At 46.8% G+C, this 18419-nt stretch overlaps 1 protein-coding gene and 1 long non-coding RNA gene across 10 annotated transcripts in view; one reads left to right on the forward strand and one right to left on the reverse strand.

Annotated features, from left to right (window-relative positions):
- EBF1 (EBF transcription factor 1) overlaps positions 1–18419 on the reverse strand; it is a 429858-nt gene that overhangs the window by 403979 nt on the left and 7460 nt on the right. For 4 of the 8 annotated variants that reach the window (XM_019965325.2, XM_070793931.1, XM_019965323.2 and 1 more), the window contains exons 3-7: positions 11280–11402; positions 5619–5737; positions 3381–3537; positions 2769–2832; positions 2084–2139 (exon numbers count right to left, since the gene is read on the reverse strand). In XM_019965325.2, coding sequence (XP_019820884.2) covers positions 2084–2139; positions 2769–2832; positions 3381–3537; positions 5619–5737; positions 11280–11402 — 519 coding nt within the window. Of the gene's footprint in view, positions 1–2083; positions 2140–2768; positions 2833–3380; positions 3538–5618; positions 6607–11279; positions 11403–18419 lie in introns of those variants that run through there. The other 4 variants (XM_019965329.2, XM_019965328.2, XM_019965327.2 and 1 more) reach the window with 2 other exon arrangements.
- LOC139184214 (uncharacterized) lies at positions 6688–18084 on the forward strand. 2 transcript variants are annotated; one of them, XR_011567779.1, is made up of 4 exons: positions 6688–7123; positions 11156–11358; positions 15294–15417; positions 17773–18084. It is a non-coding gene; the product is annotated as an uncharacterized lncRNA (long non-coding RNA). The 2 variants fall into 2 exon arrangements; XR_011567778.1 differs by lacking the exon at positions 17773–18084 and having other exon boundaries at positions 6691–7123; positions 15294–17706.

Genomic DNA, 18419 nt, shown 5'->3' on the forward strand with positions numbered 1-18419 from the left:
AAACAACTTTCTTATACTTGCTCTTACTACACTTTATTTTATTCTGGTCCCACCTCCACCCTCACAACTGATAGAATTTATGAAACCAAGCAGTCAAAGAATGCCTTACACTGTAATTTTTCTTAAGCTCTATGACCCTATTAGTAAAATGATATTAGATGTACTGCTTTATAAAAATCAAGATTATTCTTCCACCCTAGAACAGTGTGTAAAGTCAGTTCATTTCATAATGGGAAAATCAATTCTTGTGGCACTTTTTCTTATTTTTTAACAGGGCCTAAAATAAAGTTTTGAGAGAAGGTATCACTTAAAGCATGTCCTAATTTTATGTTCCTTACAACTGTTCACTTCATAGAGTTGCCTATAATTTAATATTGAAGTGGCCAATATTTCACAAACAGACAGGTCTTATATACTGGTTTGTGGGGATGTTTTTATCTTTAAAAAATTAAACTCTAATAAGTACATAGTTCAGAATATGCATTAGAATTCATACTTTCCCTCTTCCCCTCCCATCTTTTCTCTCCTCTGATGGAAATGGAAGAAAAAGATATTCAAGGTATCAAACACAATTTTTTACACAAAATTCCACTTAAGACATTCTTGTTTTGATATCATTTTTTTTAAGTTACTGAAATCAAGTTTTTGTGGCTTTTTATTTGGCAGGAAAAACATTTTAAAAAATACAGTGTGTCCAAATGAAAGGGAATTAGCCTATATAATGATCAAAGCCAGTATAATAATACAACAATGATATTAATAAAAGTATAAGTGTGTATTTACTCTGAACGATCAACTACGAAATAAAACAGATCTTCAAGAAAGTCAAATATTTAAGCTAATAATTTGAAACAGATTTCAAGAGATATGTATGCATCGTTTTAAAAAATACATTTCATCTCATGTTTTTTACTTGGCTCACAATGAAATATGAAGGTAATAATTAAAATTAGCTGTTATTTAATTGGTCCTTGCTGAGTAGATTTTAAAACTTCCAACAGCTGGGTGCATTTTATACAACATATTTAAGCCTTGGGTATCTAAAAACAATTTTTAAATATGCATGTATACCATAAATTGAAACTTTTCAAGCCAGTATCTATGAAAACTATGTCCCCCTTTTTAAAGGGAATATTTTAAAATCACAATCAAGCAAATGAGCTTTAACCCTCTCACTAAATTGGTGGTTAGTACACAATGGGTAACTTTCTCTTTGTTCTGATTTCTTTCCCCGACCCAATAAAACTGTCTTCTTTTTTTGTTACTAAATCCTCCAGCTACCTAACCAGATATTTAATTGCTAAACTTTTTCTTAAAATTAAAAAAAAAAAGTTTCTGCCCCTCGTTAAAACGTCAGACCTCTTTTCTGACTCGGCTCATAATTGTATCTTTTAAACCATAATTCAACCTTAATGTATACTGCTTGGCACCCGCGTGTTGGGTAGCTTAAGAAAACGCCGTCTATGTACCTTTAAGACCACAAGCTCACTCATGCTGCCTGGCTTCTTGCCAAACTTGGAGGCAAGAGCAGGAGGATTTTTGCAAAATACCCTCTAACAATTGTTGCTCCCTCTTCCAATACTACCACCATCGCCATCTCTCTTTTTTTTTAATGCGTAGAATGAGTCATCTACGCTCTCGGTCCATCTCCCCATTCCTGGAGAGGCTGCCTTTGCCCCTCACCCGTTCCTCTGCCCTCCACCTCCCGGGGGAGGTCCTGATGGTTTGAGTTTCACAAGTTCAGCCCGATCTGCACCAGGGTCCCTAGGCACCTTCTGCGCCCCCTGGGGCCCCCTGGCCGGGTCACAGGAAGTTCAGCCGTATTCTCCCCCACTCAGCACCCCCAAAGTCTTAATTCACAAGGTCTGAATTTCCCTTGTAAAGAAGGAGCCGTCGAGCCACCTTCCCCACGCGGCGAGCCAACGTGCTCATGGGCATTTGGGAGGCTGCGCTGAGAGAGCAGTCTGCCTAGACATTGAGAGTTCGACTCCCAGCCATCCCGCTAAGCAGTCGCCAGCTTCTTGACTCTCCCCAATTTCGCGGCCGTGGAGTCACCCCCGCGGCGCGAAATTAAGAAACTTACTTGTTTTGTCATGGAGTCAATGAGGCGAACGTAGAAATCCTGCTCGGTCCTTATTCCTGGGGGAGGGAGCGGGGCATAGGGGAACGAAAAAGAATTAAGTGAGAGAGGATCTGCACAAAACAAACAATGGAGCTCCGAGACTGATGGAACTCCGACTGTCCCGGAGAAGCACAGCCGGGACCCCCTTTCCCCAGGGCGCAGATAAGGGCCACTGGCCTAGTCCGAGCGCTTTTGGAAGGCAGCCCCCAAGCGCTGGCAGCCGGGAATAAGATGGTCCCCCCACCTGGGTACTTTCCCTTCCAAAGGCTGGAGCCCCTCTGCGCGCTCTCCTGCAGCCATCAAGGCCCTGACCGCTCGAGCCCCCGAACTCGAGGGACTTTGGGGATGAAGTCTACGCTAAGCTGAGAAGCCCGGCCTTAGAAAGCGGAGGAAGAAAAACAAAGCCGCCCAGCGCGGGTTAAGGCACCACACCTGTGCCCAGGTACGCTGATGCGGCCGCCCTCGGGCCACTCAGAGTCCTCCTCAGGTGAGACCTCTTCAAGCAAAACCGGCGGGGCCACTTTACCCCCGAGAATGCCAAACAACTGTGCTTTGCTCAGGGTTCTCGCCCACCTGGAGCTCCCCCACGCCCCCTACCCTCACCCGCAGCCCCGGGGTACTGGCGTGGAACCGACAGGAGCCTCACCGTTGCTGTAGAGGAGCTGGAGCCGGTAGTGAATCCCATTATTGGTCTTTTCGCTGTTGGCTTCCTGGGTTGCAGCAGAACGCAAAGACATAAGAGATGCAGGAGAGGTCGGCGTGAGCTAGTGGACCGACTTCGAGGCATCTTTCCCCAAGTAGGGACCCCGGCCGGGGAGCCGGACAGGCCCAGGAGCAGCAGAAATTGCGGCCAACTATGATCCCTCCGCCGCCCTCCCGACCCTTACTGCTCCCTCTAACTTTCCAGAAAATTTCGTGGGGCGCGCACAGGCGATCCCGTGGCTAGGGCCTGCGGACAAGCAGAGGCAGGAGCTGCGCGTCGTCGCGCGGTCGAGGGCGGGTTCACCACGGAGCCCTTGACCCTGGAGTGCGAAGCCGGGCTCGCCTCTCTCCAGCTCCGGGGAGTCGGTGTGAACTTTTGTGGAGCAGAAGCTCATGAACGGGGAGCCCAAGTTCGCCCAGAACGGGAAGTGGCTTGGGGACCCCGCGCAGGGATGTGTTACGGATGCTCTGCACTCGCGGAGGAGCGCGCCTCCCAAAGCGCCTGGGCCTGCTTCCCGGCCAGGGGGCGAGGGGCAGCGGCGCTGTGCCCACTTACTTTTTCCTTCTCCACGAACCCCACAAAGGCTGTCCTCTCGATCTCCACGGGCTGGCCCTGTCTGTCGTAGAGGGCCAGGACGAAGTGGAAGAAGTTGGATTTCCGCAGATTGGAAGGCGGCTGCTTCTCAAAGTGAGCCCGGGCCAGACCCACCCCGCTGCGGCCAAAGACGCAGAGTTAGACGGCTAGGCGGGACAACCACCCGCGACCCCTTGTCACCCCTTACACACGCGCAAACACTCAACCACCTTGTCAGCCCCCAAAACGCCCAGTGGGCTCCCTACACGCCCCCTCAGGCGCCTCGGGCCCACCAGACGATGGGACCAGAGTGCCCGCAACTGTCCTGTCCTCCCCGCCGAGAACCGGCGCGCCCCCCGAATTTGACGAAAAGGTGTGAAAGTTTTGTTTGGGTTTTGCACAAGAGATAAAACGCTGTACGCATTTATTCCGACTTGACTCCGCTGTGTAGGGAGTAAGAAAAGTAGCAGTGGCTGAGGTGAACCCGATCGCGGCATAGAGACGGTCGTTGACAACTTAGAGGGTGGGATGGGGAGTTGGTTCCCGCCACCCCCTCGAGTCTCCCGTGGCAGGTGAGAATGGAGGGGGGGACATGCTCAGCTCCTCGTTGCAGCAGCCATCCTCCGGGAAACCTTATGTGCCCCCGGGACAGCCGCGGATGCCCGGCATCGGGAAACTGCATGTCCGTCCCCCCCCCCCCCCCCGCCCCCCGCTCCCCAAGGAAAGCATGTGAAGGAAAAGGACCTGCGGGTGGAACTCAGAGCTGTCAGGGGTGGTCGCTGTGGGAAACGGAATTGATTTTTTTTTTTAAGACCTGTCCTGACAAAGTTTTACTGTTTCGCAGAAATCCTCACACGCTTTCCAGAAATCCTATGAACAAGGGCTGACGGCTGAGCGCGCCCTCCCGGGGGTTGGAGCCTGGGGCGCCAGGGGCTCAGTGAGGCCACTGACAGCTCGACCTGCCCGGACACAAGGGCTTGCGCACACACACGCACGCGCCACACACAGACATTCACACACACACTTTCGCTTCTAGCCCGGTTACCCAACTCACTCTCACTACCAACCACCCCCATCCTTATTATCACTGGGGACGGGAACAGTGTTGTGGACACTTGTCCCCAGCCCGGAGAAGATGAGGATGATGTAATTAGTCATCTTCCTTCTTCCCCTTCCGCTCTCTCTGGGCGGGATAGAGTCTTGGGCCACCATATCTCCCACTCTCCCAAGCCCAAATGGTGGCCTGAAAAAAAGGGGGGACCATTTCTCAGTTGGGAGCAGGAGTCCCCAGAAAGGGTACAGAGGGTGCCCGGGAAAGTTCCCCAGGTCAGTCTCCTAGAGCAGTGCCTCCAGGCCATACAACCTAGCATCCCAGGCGCTGAGAGTGGCAGAGGGGCTTAGAAGGGGCCATAGTTACAGACTGTAGGGAAGACTTTCAGAAGATGTCAGAATTAAAGTTAGGAGTTGCTCTACCCCGGGTGGACCAAGAAAAACTGAAAGCTACAGAGAGGAAAGGAGAATCAGAGACGAGAAATAAGATGATTCTAGGGGGAAATGTAAAGAGAAAAGGAGTTAAGAGAAGGGAAAAAGGAAAGAGGGAGAAAGTGAAGAAAGAAGAGGCAGGAAAGAAGGAAAAGAAGGAAGGAGAAGGGGAAAGAAAGGAAGTGAAGAAAGGAAAGGAGGAAGAAAGAAAAGAAAGGGAGGAAGAGAGAGAGGCAGGAAAGGAAGGAGAAGGAAAGAAAGTTTTCAAGTGGGAGAAAAGGGTAAAAAGAAAGAAAAGGGGGAGGAAGGAAAGGAAGAAGGAAGAAGAGAAAGGGAAGAAGAAGCAAAGAAATGAAAAAAAGGCAAATAAAAGAAAAGCGGGAAAAAATGAAAGAAAAGACAGCCGGCCAGAAAAGAAACAGCAATCACAGAAAAACACAGATATCCAACATCACGCTGGTGAGAGCCTCTTCTGGCTTAAAACAAAATGAAAACAGTCACAGACCAGGCAGGGGAAAGTGCCGGTAAATCGTGGGCTCCTCGCAGGCAGCTCCCGGCTCTTCGGCCGCAGGCAACCAAGACCTGGCGGCCGGGGAACTCGGAGCCTCGGTGGCTAGCAGAGCCCAGCCGTAGACGCAAGAGCGCGGCTCGACCCCGCGGCGGCCACTGCCGCTACCGCCGCCCGGCTCTGCTGCTCGCGGCTTGCCTCCCCGGCCGCGGTCCCCCAGCGGTACCCACCTCTGCGCCGCCGTGTTGGCGTCCAGCACCCCGGCGCCCTGCATCCACGTCCGCACCGCGTTCATGCCGCTGCCCAGCGGCTCTTCCTTCATGCTGCTTCCACTCCGTTGGATGCTTTCCTGAATCCCAAACATGAAAACAACCTTTTCTTGTGGAAAATCTCCTCCCCCTTGAAAATTTGAAAAAAAAAAAAAAAGGCAAAGAAAACGCCAGCCAGAGATTTTTTTTTTTTTTTGAGTCGATGAACTCGCGCTAGATCAAGGCGGGCTGGAAAGCAAATTTTTAAAAAATGTAAACCTTCTCTCAAAATTGAGCGATAACCCGAAAAAAAAAAAAAAAAGAGAGAGAGAGAGAGAAAAGGAAGGGAAAATCCAACAAAAAGGCCAAAATAAAAAAAATAGAGATGTGTGCTTGGCTGTTGGGGGTTGTTTGGTTGGTTAATTTTTGGTTTGGGTGCTTTTTTTTGCTTTTTTTTTTTTTTTTTTGCTTTTTTTTTTTTTTTGTAATGATCACAGGCCGGTGAAGGACAGGAGGGGCTGGAGTTTCCTTTTGTAGAGGTACCGTTCACTTGAAGAAGCAGGAAGAAAAAAAAAAAAAAAAAAAAAACCCTGATAGCAATTTAAGAAACAATAGACTCAACTCGCGCTGCCGGCTTTGCTACTTCAAGTGTCATTTTCCACAACCAGGCAAGTTTTTCCTCTCTCTCTCTCTTTTTTTTTTTCCTCCTTCTCTCCCAACCAAAGATGTTTCTTTCCTTTCAGCGTGTATAGATGAGGAGGACGCTGGTTGCCGTAGACAGATACACCAGAAAGGGAGAGTAGGGTGGGGGGAAGGGGGAGGGGGTAGGGAAAGACAGAAAGAGGAAAGGAGAGGAGAGGAGAGGGAGAGAGAGAGAGAGGTGCACCCTGCTAGATAGAGATTCTGTTTTCTCCTTGCTAAAATAGAAGTGATTTGCAGGCTTTCCCTATGGAATCCAGTTTGACTCTCCCCAGAGCTAAACACAAGCACACTAACCCCAAAGGGAGGAGGCGGGGCCCGCGCCACAAGGGCCCGCCCCCTCATTTGCATAACGTCATCCTTCCGCCTCGCCGTAGCCAATCGCGGCGCCGGAGCTTCCGGGCTCTCAGCGCAGGGCCACGCTCCCTCATTAACATCCCTCACCGGGTGGCGCAGGGGAGCCGGCCAAAGTTATTTGCAAAGTGCCGAGCGAAGGATCGTTGAGTACCCGCGTCCGAGATGGAGAGGAGCGGGGCTGAGCTGGGAAGTGCCGGGCAGAAGGGAGACAGAAGGAAGGGGAGGAGGATATTCTTCTCAGGGATTTGAGCTGGGGTCTGCATCCTGGCCATTGCAGTCCGCTTAGCATCCTCGCCGCGCTCTGAGCGCGCTCGAGGTGCACAGGCTGCGCCCTGCCAGGGTCGTGTCCTGCTCCGCTGTTCTGGGACGTCGGGGGCAAAAGTGGAGGAGACGGGAGAGCTCGGGCAGAGAAAGCAGGACGCGCATCCCAGGTGCCCACCTCTTCGCTTTGAGGAGGGGGTGGTGGGTTGGAAAAATGGGTGCGCGAGGCCGGCGCTGGGAGCTCGCGGAGGGCACTGCCTCCACGTTGGGAGGGAGGGATGGACCTTGGGCCGGGGCAAGGGAAGCGCTGTGAATCCCCAGGGAGAGGTGGACCGGGCTCTGCCCCTAGTCGGGTCTCTGAAACACTTCTCGCTGGGTCGCTAGCCTGGAGACGGCCGGCGTTAGGCACTGGCCTCACATGCTCACTTCTTTGGCGCATTCTGCGGGATAGGTAAACGGTGGACGAATGCTCTCACTGTAGATGTGCCAGGCTGCGTTTTAAATTTTGCTGGCATTCAATCCCCACCCTCTCCTCTCCGCCCCCCAAATAGATTCTTTCCTTAGTGTAACTACCAAAGCAAAAACAATGTCTCTGATGAGTTACTTGGTGTAGGGTTTCTCTCTTCCTTGTTCTTTCTGTTAAAATTGGGGGCTTGAACAAACCCTCCCCCAACTTCTGCCTCTGCGACCTGTCCAGAAAGAAAGATCTGGAGAAGAAGGGAATGAAGGGAGGGAAAGAGGAAGAAGGAAGGGAAGAAGAAATGGTCCCCTACCTCAGATCTTTCAACATATATGGTTGTGGCTGGCAAAGGAAATAGCTAGATGTTTCTGGGTAATGTGCCCCATCATTTTTTAGCAGGTTGTAACCTCTAATAAGCACATGGTGAACTTCTGTTTCATTGCTCTCAAAGGAACTCCCTGACTGCAGCCAAATCTGCTAAAGGCTCCTTCGGGGAAATTCTCTGCCAGAAATCCAGGTCCCCTTTCTGCCTGCCTTTCTTGGCCCTTTGATTTAGGGAGCTCATGGGGTCAGTGATGGAAAAGTACATATGCCCATGTTGAATGGAATGGAGACAGGAAGAAGTTATGCTTTGTGTTCTTCACAGAGCAGAAAAGCGAGAGCCACTTCCAAATAGTTGAAAGACTATTTCAGGCCTGAGGATACATGGCCACTGTCTTCAACACTGCTTTATCTCTTGTGCACAAAGCCTGCCCAGTCTCATACCACTTAATTTGGACCACTTAATGTGCTGAGCTTTCTCCCTGGTACCATAACTAATGCCACTTCCTCCAAGATGCTCTTGAAGAGATCCATTTGACCCAGCAGTATCCCCACACCTTCTACCAGGCATACAGTAGATGTTCATGAGGGGTATGTTGGTGGAAACACTGGAAGGATTATAGATCTGTGAAGAGGCAAAATGGAAGGCTGGACATCCATCTCTACAGTATTTAACTGCATAATTGAAACTTGGACTGCTGAAAACTTCTCAAAATGCCAAGTTTAGGCCCAAAGGGTGTCCAGAGCCAACCCCTTCCCCTTCCTGGACCTCTCTGCCCCCTCTGCCTTCTTTCCTGCCCTGCCTTCTCTGAAGGGATCCTTCAAAGAAGGGGGACCAGGATGCAGAGGCCACCCTCCCATCCAAGAGTCCCAGTTAGCACTGGCAAAAGACAGAGACCTCCCTCTCTTTAACTTCCTGAATCTCTATTTTACACTCCAGTAAATGGTGTTCAGGACTCCAAGTGGAGTCTGGTGAAGTACAAACCCCAGTAATGAGGAACACACAATGAGGGATCAGATCACTGCCAAAGGTAACAGAGAAAGGAGAGACACAGCCACTCTGAGGACCAGGATCAGTGAGAGTAACGCAACAGATGCATTTCTGTGGTGGGGAGTGGCGGGGAGCGGGGGGGGTGGTCAAGCAAATCTAGACACACTCTGCAAATGATGTGTTTGTGAAGGGGCTTGAAGCTGCCTCATCCAAAAGAGAAACTGGCCCAGAGAAATTCAGGCAGCCCAGTTCCTGCCTGAGAGCCAAGAATCTCCAGGAACTACATAAGACAAAGACAACCTCCACATCTACCAGGCCTTGGGAGAAAAAGAATACTAATAAAAGGAGACAGGAAAGTTGATATGACCAAGTCCATTTGTACAGAGGTAGCAGAGGTTTCACCTGGGATGGTGAGTGTGTTTTATTTTAATCAAGCCCAGTGTATCTGGAGCTTTCCTTCTGAGTGTGCTTGTGCTTTCTCACTCAGTAATAAATGTTTAAGTAGGAAGGAAGCTAAAGAGAAGGTGGAAAAGAGACAAAGGGTGATAGAAAACTGGGAATGACTCCCAGGCCACCAGACTGGTAGCTTTTTGTAGATTTCCTCTGGTGAATACCGAACTAGCCACTGACAAGTTTAAACTTTGAAAAATGTCTTAAACGCTTTTCAGTCTTCCCTCACGTAAGGTTTGCACCACCTCCAAAAAGCAAAACGTGTGTATATAGGGTAACTATATGTACTGAGGCCGTCTTCATCCTTTTTACATTGTAGTCACATCTCCAGTGGAGAGAAGAGACAAACTTGTGTGTATAGCATTGCCAGGCTTTATAGTATATTTGTGGTATGACTTTAGGGTAATTTATAAGGCCAATCACCAAACCCAGCTTATCAGCTTAATCAAAAAGGGGAGGGAGAAATTTTGTTAGAAATGCAGTTTTCCAGGCCATGTCCAGACCAACAGAATTAGGGAGAAAGAAAGTGAGGGGTGAAGAAAATGTACATGAGGAAGATACACAGCAGATCGACTTTATATGTGGATGGAGCATTTGGCAAGGTTTGGTATTTCCTCTGGAGTGATGAGTCCCTCAGAGTTTCTTCCAAGGGATGGTTGGGTGGCAGAGGTCTACATCCCCCTTCTCAGTTGCTCCTAACAGTGAACAAGGCTGCTCAGCCCCCAGGCTCTCCCTGGGCTGGGGGCAACTCAGACCCAATGAGCAAGCTCCCCTCCCCACCCCAAACTTTGATGCCTTCTCGCTCTTGGCTACCCCAGACACGTCCGGCACAGAGAGATCAATTCCACTTCCAAAAGAGCATCAGTGCCGCAGTAACTTCTGGGGAGTGCGAATAGAAACACACCTGCTCCCCAAAAGGGCAGAGATAAGATAAACACAGCCGAACTAGGACTTGGGGGACATCACTGGGAAAGAGGGAATCTTCTCTGCTCGGCCGCCCCCAGGAGGCCAGACTTGGGACCTGTCACTTTGAAAATTCCCTCATTCAGTCCCCCTTATGAAAGGTGCACGCCCGTAAGGGCTGCCTGTCATGGTAATACCCCCTACCTTTTGGTGCTAGCCTGATCCCACTCAGAGTGAACCAGCGGGGAAAGATGCCTCTTTAAATGCTGGGAAAGATGGGGCGATGAAGGTCAAAGGTACCAAGTCCTGCCGCATGCAGCCAGCCCCAAAGGTGGTCCACCCTCAGCCTAGAGTCTCTGGCAGGGGCGTGGAGTGGCCAAGGTTCCGCCGAAAGAGGAGAGGGTTGGGAGTAAGTAGGAGCCCGAGAACCTGGGAAAGTGAGGACCTGAGTGGCACGCGACTCCGCTGTGGCCCCAGAGCTGCACCCAGAAGCCTGCAGGGTCGATTGCCGTTGCCTTTGGCAAAAACGTGACCCTTCCCTCCTAAAGACCTCTACCTGCTGCCCTCAAGGAATGCACTGGAGTAGGAGGCAGTGGTTTAACTGGAAATTCGTCTGTCCTTCCTCCTTGCTCTCAGTGCTCTGGCAAGCGGCAAAGAGAAGGGGCCATTTCCCTGGACCGTGAACCCTGATTCCTACCCCTAGGGCTGCAGAGAAAGCCCGGTTTGTTCACCCATTCCGGCTGACACTTCCAGACCCTGGGAGCATGCTTCGCCCCATAGTACAGTCAGGGAAACTGAGGACAGAGGGACAAAGTCACCCACTGAGAGCTAGGAGGTAGAAATCAGGCAAATAACACCGCTGGGACTCTGGCTTGGGAAGCTTAGTCGTCCTAGGAGGGGGGCTTGAGGCAAGGGGTTTCAATAAACCCTTCCCAGGCGAGCCTGCTGACTCTCTTGGGTCCCCTGGGGCGCCCCCAAGTAAGAAGAGATCTCATTTGTTGAAGGTTTGATGGGTACAAACTCACTGAAATCCCACAACTGACAAAGAAGGTGGGTAAAATCACCTCTATTTTACAGGTGAGAAAACTGATGCTTTGTGATTTAAATGAAACAATTTGTCCGGGGCTGCACTGCCGATAAAGCCACTGAGCGGAAATTTCTCCAGAGCCAGTACCCTGAAAATTGGATCCGAACCACTCACCCAGTGTCCTCGTTCATCTCCAGCGTTTGCCTTGGTTCTTGCCCTCCATCGTTCAAAGATCCCTTTAGCTCTCAAGCCTGTACGTATCCCAGACGACCAAGGAGCGTGGGCGCAAGATGTACCCTAAGGGCAGGTAGTAGAGAATAGAGAGGAGGATAAAGGGTTCTGAAAACCGCTAAAATGCGGACTGTATGCACATTCCCGCGGTCGAGGTCCGAGCGTCTCTGGGTGGCCAGTGACAGGGCGCGCTAGGGTCCTGCCGGCTCCAGCCCTGACTGTGCCACGTTTGCCATGAGATCTCCAGTCAGCCGCTTCTCCCCAGCTTTAGCTGAAATTTTAGAGCTCCAGGCGCACGCGAAGTCACCTAATTGAAATAAACTAAATACAAGATTGTGTGGGGATGCCTGGGACTCCCTTCAGAGGGCAGAAATCTGGACATCTGCGGATGTGCTTTAATGGAGGAAGGCCATATAGCCTTGGAATGACCGCAGCTAAAAGCTCAAGTTATTCTGTGCAGAGAGAATACAGTTGGCGGCACTGCCAGAAAGGTCCCAGTCCAAGGCTGTCCCAGGGAGCGACCGTACCCCTCCCCTGACCCTTCCGCACAGCCCTCCAGCCCGCGGGATTGGAGTCTGATAAGGCTGGTTGATTCTCGAGTATGAATGGCCCTAGCTCCCCGCTTGGAAGGGGATTCCAGGGTGGCAGAAAGAGGCTGCCTGCTGGGCTGTTTACAAATTAGCATTCCTTCAGCAGTGCAAATCCGAAAAGAAAGAAACTGAGTCTTTCGAGGATTTGGAGCGGAAGGGAAGGAGGAGTAGGCCTGTTTGCTTAGAGGAAAGTAGAAGGGAGGAGGAGTTTTTAGCAGACAAGCTTGAGATTTCAGAGTCACAAAAAGTTTTCAGGTGTTTTCCTTAAGGGGCAATTCTCTAGATGTTTATGTACTGTTCCGCGCTTGGAGGTCTGTGTTGGATGTGCGTGATTGTGAGTGTGCAAATGTGTTTGTACAAACGAAGAGTGGCTGCATATTGTGGGCCTGTGCCATAGGCGTGTGTGGCAGTGAGTGACATCGTGCACTTGGGTGCATGCGTGTCCATGTGCTTGAGGATTGTTGCACACAACCGTAAATACACAAGGGCATGTCTATAGTGTGTGCATGTGTCACGTGTAGACGTGTCTCGATTGTGTGCATGTGAAGAAATGTGTGTGCACACAAAAGCATCGTACACGTGTCTGAACCTGGGCTCATATGTTATTCGTGTGCCACGTGGGCATGTGAAACCCAGCAAAGCAGTCACAAAAAATCTCAGGTCCAATCAAAGGAAAGGTGCAGTCAGCGTCCTACAACAAGGGAAACTGTTGCTCCTTTGGCCTGCAGGTAGCGGGGAGCTGCCCAAAAGGTGCAGGACCTGCCCCAAAGCTACAGGTTAGCCTGCAGGGAGGGTGAGGCAGGTTCCAGCTGGGGCCCATGATTTATCCGGATTGCTCGGTGATCCCTGCTGGACAGTTCTACATACTTAATTGATCCTCACAGACAGTTTCTGATTATTGACGCCGTGTGTCCTAAAGGAGACTGCTTCAGGCTACCTGCGTTAAGTATTTATTATCTTCATCAGCATCATTATTTGGTGGCTGTATGTAGATGGTGCCAGTTCCACAAAGATAGCCCTGCCCCGCCTCTCCGAGGCTGCCAGGGGTGCGTGGTGATCCGCAAGCGCCTGAATCTTCCCTTTACGTGGAGCCACAGCGCCACCTCGCGATCACCTCAGCGTCCTTCCCACCACTGCCACCCAAGGCAGAACCTTTTCTGTCCAGACCTCCCAAGTTACCACTTCTGGTTTTCCATTCACTTTTCATTCCTCTTTCCCTCACTAGAACTTTACAGTTCGCCAGAGCCTAGAGGTTTCCCAAACACACCTTTGCCACAGCATCTTTATACAGGAGCAGAATGCCTACACCCCTCTCCACCTGGAGAAGCTCCTCTCCCCTTGCAATCACCGGCTCAGATTAACCTCTTTCGCAAAAGCTTTCCAAACCCATTCTATAAGCAGTCACTCACACCGTTCCCTGGCTCGCCTAATGCTCATATCACACTGGACAGGAAATATCGTTTAAATATCTCCCCCTCCTTCCTAATCAGGGAGCTCCCCAATAATGTCTATTGTCGTGTATAGCAACAATAACAAAAATAGCAATAAAAATTAGTACATGCTGAGCACATGGAGCATCTTATGCAGTGTACTGTTCTAAAACACTTGACTTTCATTATCTCATTTAATTTACCCATGAAAACCGTGAAGTAAGCATCAATATAATTTCCCAGTTTGCAGATGAAGCTGGAGTTCCTGTCCATGCTCGCATTGCAGAGCCTAACCCAAGTTCTTTGGTCTAAGGCCAGAACCCACTTTTCTTAACCTCTGTGCCTTGCATATGTATTCAGTTCTATATCCACAGGCTTTAAGACAGGGCTAAGCACAGAGTGGGCATTCACATATTTATGAATAAAGGAACCAATGCCAATTTAAATTCTTTCCTCTCCCAGAGAGTTGGATTAGAAAAACATTGCAATTATCAAACACTTTGGTTGAAATATTACCACAATGATTTATCCCCAAAGAGGATTCCCACTCCTAACTAGCTAGCGACCTTGGTCAAGTCATTTCATCCTCAATTTCCTCATTTGTAAAAGCGGGTTTGCTGTGAGGAAAAAGTGAGGGAAAAATGTAAAGTATTTGATACAGCCCCTTGTACTGTAGTCATTACCCAATAAAAATTTGCTATTAATATAATTAGTAATGATAGTTTAGAAAACTAAAGCACAAAACACAAAATTGATTTGCCCCTAGTCACAGAGAATTCATGGTACCTCTGTATAAAATTATCTCACTATTATATCTTCATTTCCATCTTGAACATAAAATATGTAATAAAATATGTTTGGTTTATTGTGGTTGGGGTGTTAATGTTAACCGTGCTCTGTTATAAAATTTTAAGGGGCAGGAGGGAAAAATATAATTAAACAGTAAATCAGCAGCCTTTGACTCTTACCCTTTCCTTTTGATTTGTAGATTTTTACCAAGAAGGATTTAAAGAAAGACTATAAAAGTGCTTATTTTTCTGGAAAGTACAAAACTCTTATATTTTAATTTAGGGGACATTCTGAGTTAGTTTTTTCCCCCACTTGAAACACTCTGTTGCTAGTAATACACTAAAAGTTTAAAAATATGTAAGCAAATAGTTGTACCCAAATAAAAGAAACAAATGAGAGCCTTTAAACATATTCCAGACCTTCCAACATTTCCCAGAAAGGCTGTTTTAAAGGTTCAAAATCTCTTTTAGAGGGACCTGTTAAACAATTACTCTTATTAGCAATTTAAGTGAATATGAACTTTACTGTCTGACCAGGCTCTAACTTTCCTACTGTCGTATTATTTTAGAAAGACTCTACTGACTGGTATAATCATATCATAAAGAAGGAATTTCTCCTTAAAGAAATGAGTCTAATAAAAATCCACACAAGGCATGGATGTGTCTCCCCACTTAGATGGCCCACAATGCATTTCTAGAAACTTCATCCCAGCCCCACATTTAGTTTAGTTCAATTTGTACCTGTTTCCCATTCTATGCAAGAGTAATAAAGATGGAGTCAGGAAATTTTACCTGCCACAAATTAATGTGTTAAGAGTTTTTCTTGTGCAGCTGAGAGAGATTTTATTACTCCGATTGATGATGTAAGACACTGGCTTTTTGATAGCTGGGCTGGGTAGGGGACCTGTTTCATTTTCTTCTTTTTTTCATTCCTAATATGTTAGCTGTTACAGATGCTCACCAAAATTATGATTCTTCTTCTTCCAGGTGCATGGTAAGATTAAAATATGCTGATCCTTCTGCATTTAGATGGGACCTTGTAATTTGCTTTGACAAATGAGGAATTAGCAGAAGTAGTATGTGTTATTTATAGGCAGAAGCTTTAAGCCCCAGTGTGCAATTCACCAAACCCCCTTTCCCTTGTCACAGCTGCTGGCCACCCCCAGATGGAGTTTCACTCGGCCTGCCACTCTTTGCAAAGATAATGTGGAATGAAGAGCCCTCCAATCCACAGTGGACTTCTAACATGAATAGAAAATAATCTTTTGTCACTGTAAGTCCCAGGGATTTTTTACTGCGGCATAATTGAGCCTCTCCTGACTAGTATGCCTAGGAAGGTAAACTTATCTTTTTCTTTTTGTGGACAATATTAAAATTCTTCTCCTAGGATGAAAAGTAGACTTCCACATCTAATAGAATAACCAGGTAATGAAATCATTCAACCAGAAATCAGAATCTTATTTTCTTATTCAATTTATACATTTCCTGTGGATCAAAACATCATTCATTTGGGAAACTCAGAAATTAGGAAAACAACTGAATTTTAGATACGCAGAAAAGGAATCTCAAAATCATTGTTGTACCTTGATAAGGATTTTCAGTAGATTTTTCTTCCATAATGCAATATTTAACTGCAGATATACAATGAAGGGAATTTTATAGGTTTTGATTAGAAGAGTTTTTAATAGGAGTTATATGAGGAACAGAGAAACATTTCTTCCTCCATTGTGTTCATCTCTCTAATTTCAGGTTGAGGAAACAGCAAAAATAATTGACTTATCAACTTGTGTAAGGAACATGATCTAGGGCAAATCAATTAAACTTTCCAGATCTTATTTCCTTCATTTGGAAAATAAGACCATCTTTAGGATGCCATCCAGTTCTATTAAACTAGAACTCCAAGATACTTGACTGATTTGAGTTTCAAGAATCCATGCTACAGTAGTACAAGAATCTTCCTGTGTTTCTATCTTCAGCACTGTTTTGTGAGACATTTGTGATTTTTCTCATACTGATCCCTAACTTAAAGCTACTGCTTCTTAAGCCAGATAGTGCTTCTTCTGTTTAACTTCACATTTTTTTATTGTAGGAATCTGCTAGAAAATTGGACCATATAGATTTGGAGTTATGTAAAATACTCTGTAATTTTCTAGCCAGGAGGAAAATTTTGGTTTTTATTATTGGAGAACTATTCTTTCAGAACTATTTTATTATTGGAGAACTATGCACAGATCACCTAAGGAAATTTCCTGTTAATTTTCATGAAATTTTTGTGAGAAAATATTGATGGTGTAACAAGTGCTGTAGGGTGAAATCATTACTATCTGTTCTTCATCCTCAGTGTGGCATGACTGATTGCCAGAAGCAATACTATTACTTCCTTTGGATCATAGTTTACAATTGACAAGGTTTCACATGAGTTATTACCTTGACTCCTCTCAACAAACCATGCAAGTGACATTTCTCCAACATTTCACAAGGGAGGAGCTGAGGTTGAGATGTGCCCTTGCCCCGAGGCTAGTAAGAAACCAACTTTGGCTGTAACCCAAGAGCCACAGCTGCCCATGAAATTAAAAAAACTGTCTACAACTGTACCAGGGAATACAAAGTGTTGAAACCAACCAGGCCACAGGGCATTCCTTTACAGAAAGATGGAGGATGTTTTCTGTTACACACATTATTGCTGTCAGCTAACTCCTGGCTTCTCTTTCCTCCGGGCACCCCCCAAAATTACAGTCCTCTCCTTGGAGTTAAGTGTGGTCATCTGACCTACTTGAGCCAGAGCATTTGCTTAGAAGTGAGAGGACCCTCAGTAGTCGCTCCCCTCAACCAGAGGTATTACCAAGGATAGATCCATCAGTTGGTATCCTGCAGTCATGATCACAGTGAGCAGAGGTCTTTGCCAAAGCCCAACAGATTTAATGAGAGCATGTGGTTTAAGCCACTGGGGATTTGGGGTTTGTTGGTTATTGCAGCTTAGCTTAGTCTGTCCTGACTGGTTCAGTTTTCTAACTCAAATATAAGTCTTTTGCAAAAAAAAAAAAACAAAAAACAAAAAAACTATCTCTGTGGGGTAGCCTCTTGTAAACTTGAGTCACATACAGTTAGCCCTCTGTATCCCCACATTCTGGATCCAAGGTTGGTTGAATCCCCTGAATGTGGAACCTGTGGATAGGATGGCCGAATGGACTATCCCACCTTTTATAAGGGACTCGAGCATCCTTGGATTTTGTTATCTGTGGGTCATGGAAACAATCCCCCTTGGATACCAAGGGATGAATGAACACATACCTTTTAAAAAGAAAATACAGTCCTGGATCCCCCATGTTTTTATTTAAATTAATTTTACTATCTTACTTAAATATGCACAAGCATAACACTAGGGATAAATTCTTTATGCACGTGGCACAAACAACTATGAAACCAAATTACAAAAATAATGAAAAAGAAAAGCACCCCAAAAGCAAAGATTTATAAAGAAACAATAAAAAAAAGTCTGGAAACACTGTTTTGTGGGAACTGAATTCCCACACAAATGTCAAGATGCTTCTGAGTTCAATAAAGTAGGTTCTGTATAATTATGTCTTGTGTAATGCCTCAATTCTTCTACCATTTTTCTCTTTTTCAGAACCACCACCAAGCATTCCTTAATTCATGTGGTATAGGAAAAGCTTAAAGCAGTTATTTCAGTATCAAATCCACTTCTGTCCCTTTCTTCCCAGCTTATGACAATAAAGCATTACTGTTGGCACCCAATAAACATAAAATAAAATGTGAGACTGGAAGTTTTATGTCAGTACTCAGTTTTATAGAAATTACTCAGATAAGTCTGACTGTGCTTGACTTTTTAGTATTACCACTGAAATGAAAGCCATGAGCTTTTAAATTCCTATCAAAGTCTAAGAAACTCCCCATTCTCCAAAATATCTTATATGCCACTGAACAGTACACTGAAAAATAGCTGAACAGGTAAATGTTATGTATATTTTACCATGGTTTTAAAAAGCTTTTTTCAGAGAGAATAGCGCAAGTTTCAGAGCAAGATATCCTGACTCTCAAATCCCCACTCCCACTATCTTGATACCGGGTGACCTTGAAGCAAGTTGCTTAACCTCTCTGAACCTCAGGTACCTCATCCACAAAGGAATACTATACTTATTAAACAGTTGTTTTGAGGAACAAAGAAAATAGAGTAATTGAAGAGTCTCACACAGCACTAGTCTGTGTAGAACTGCTATAGGTTCCCTCCTGGGCCATTGCTAAGACTGCACGTCT

This window comes from Bos indicus, chromosome 7 (genome assembly GCF_029378745.1).
Source record: "Bos indicus isolate NIAB-ARS_2022 breed Sahiwal x Tharparkar chromosome 7, NIAB-ARS_B.indTharparkar_mat_pri_1.0, whole genome shotgun sequence".
Lineage (NCBI taxonomy): Eukaryota > Metazoa > Chordata > Mammalia > Artiodactyla > Bovidae > Bos > Bos indicus.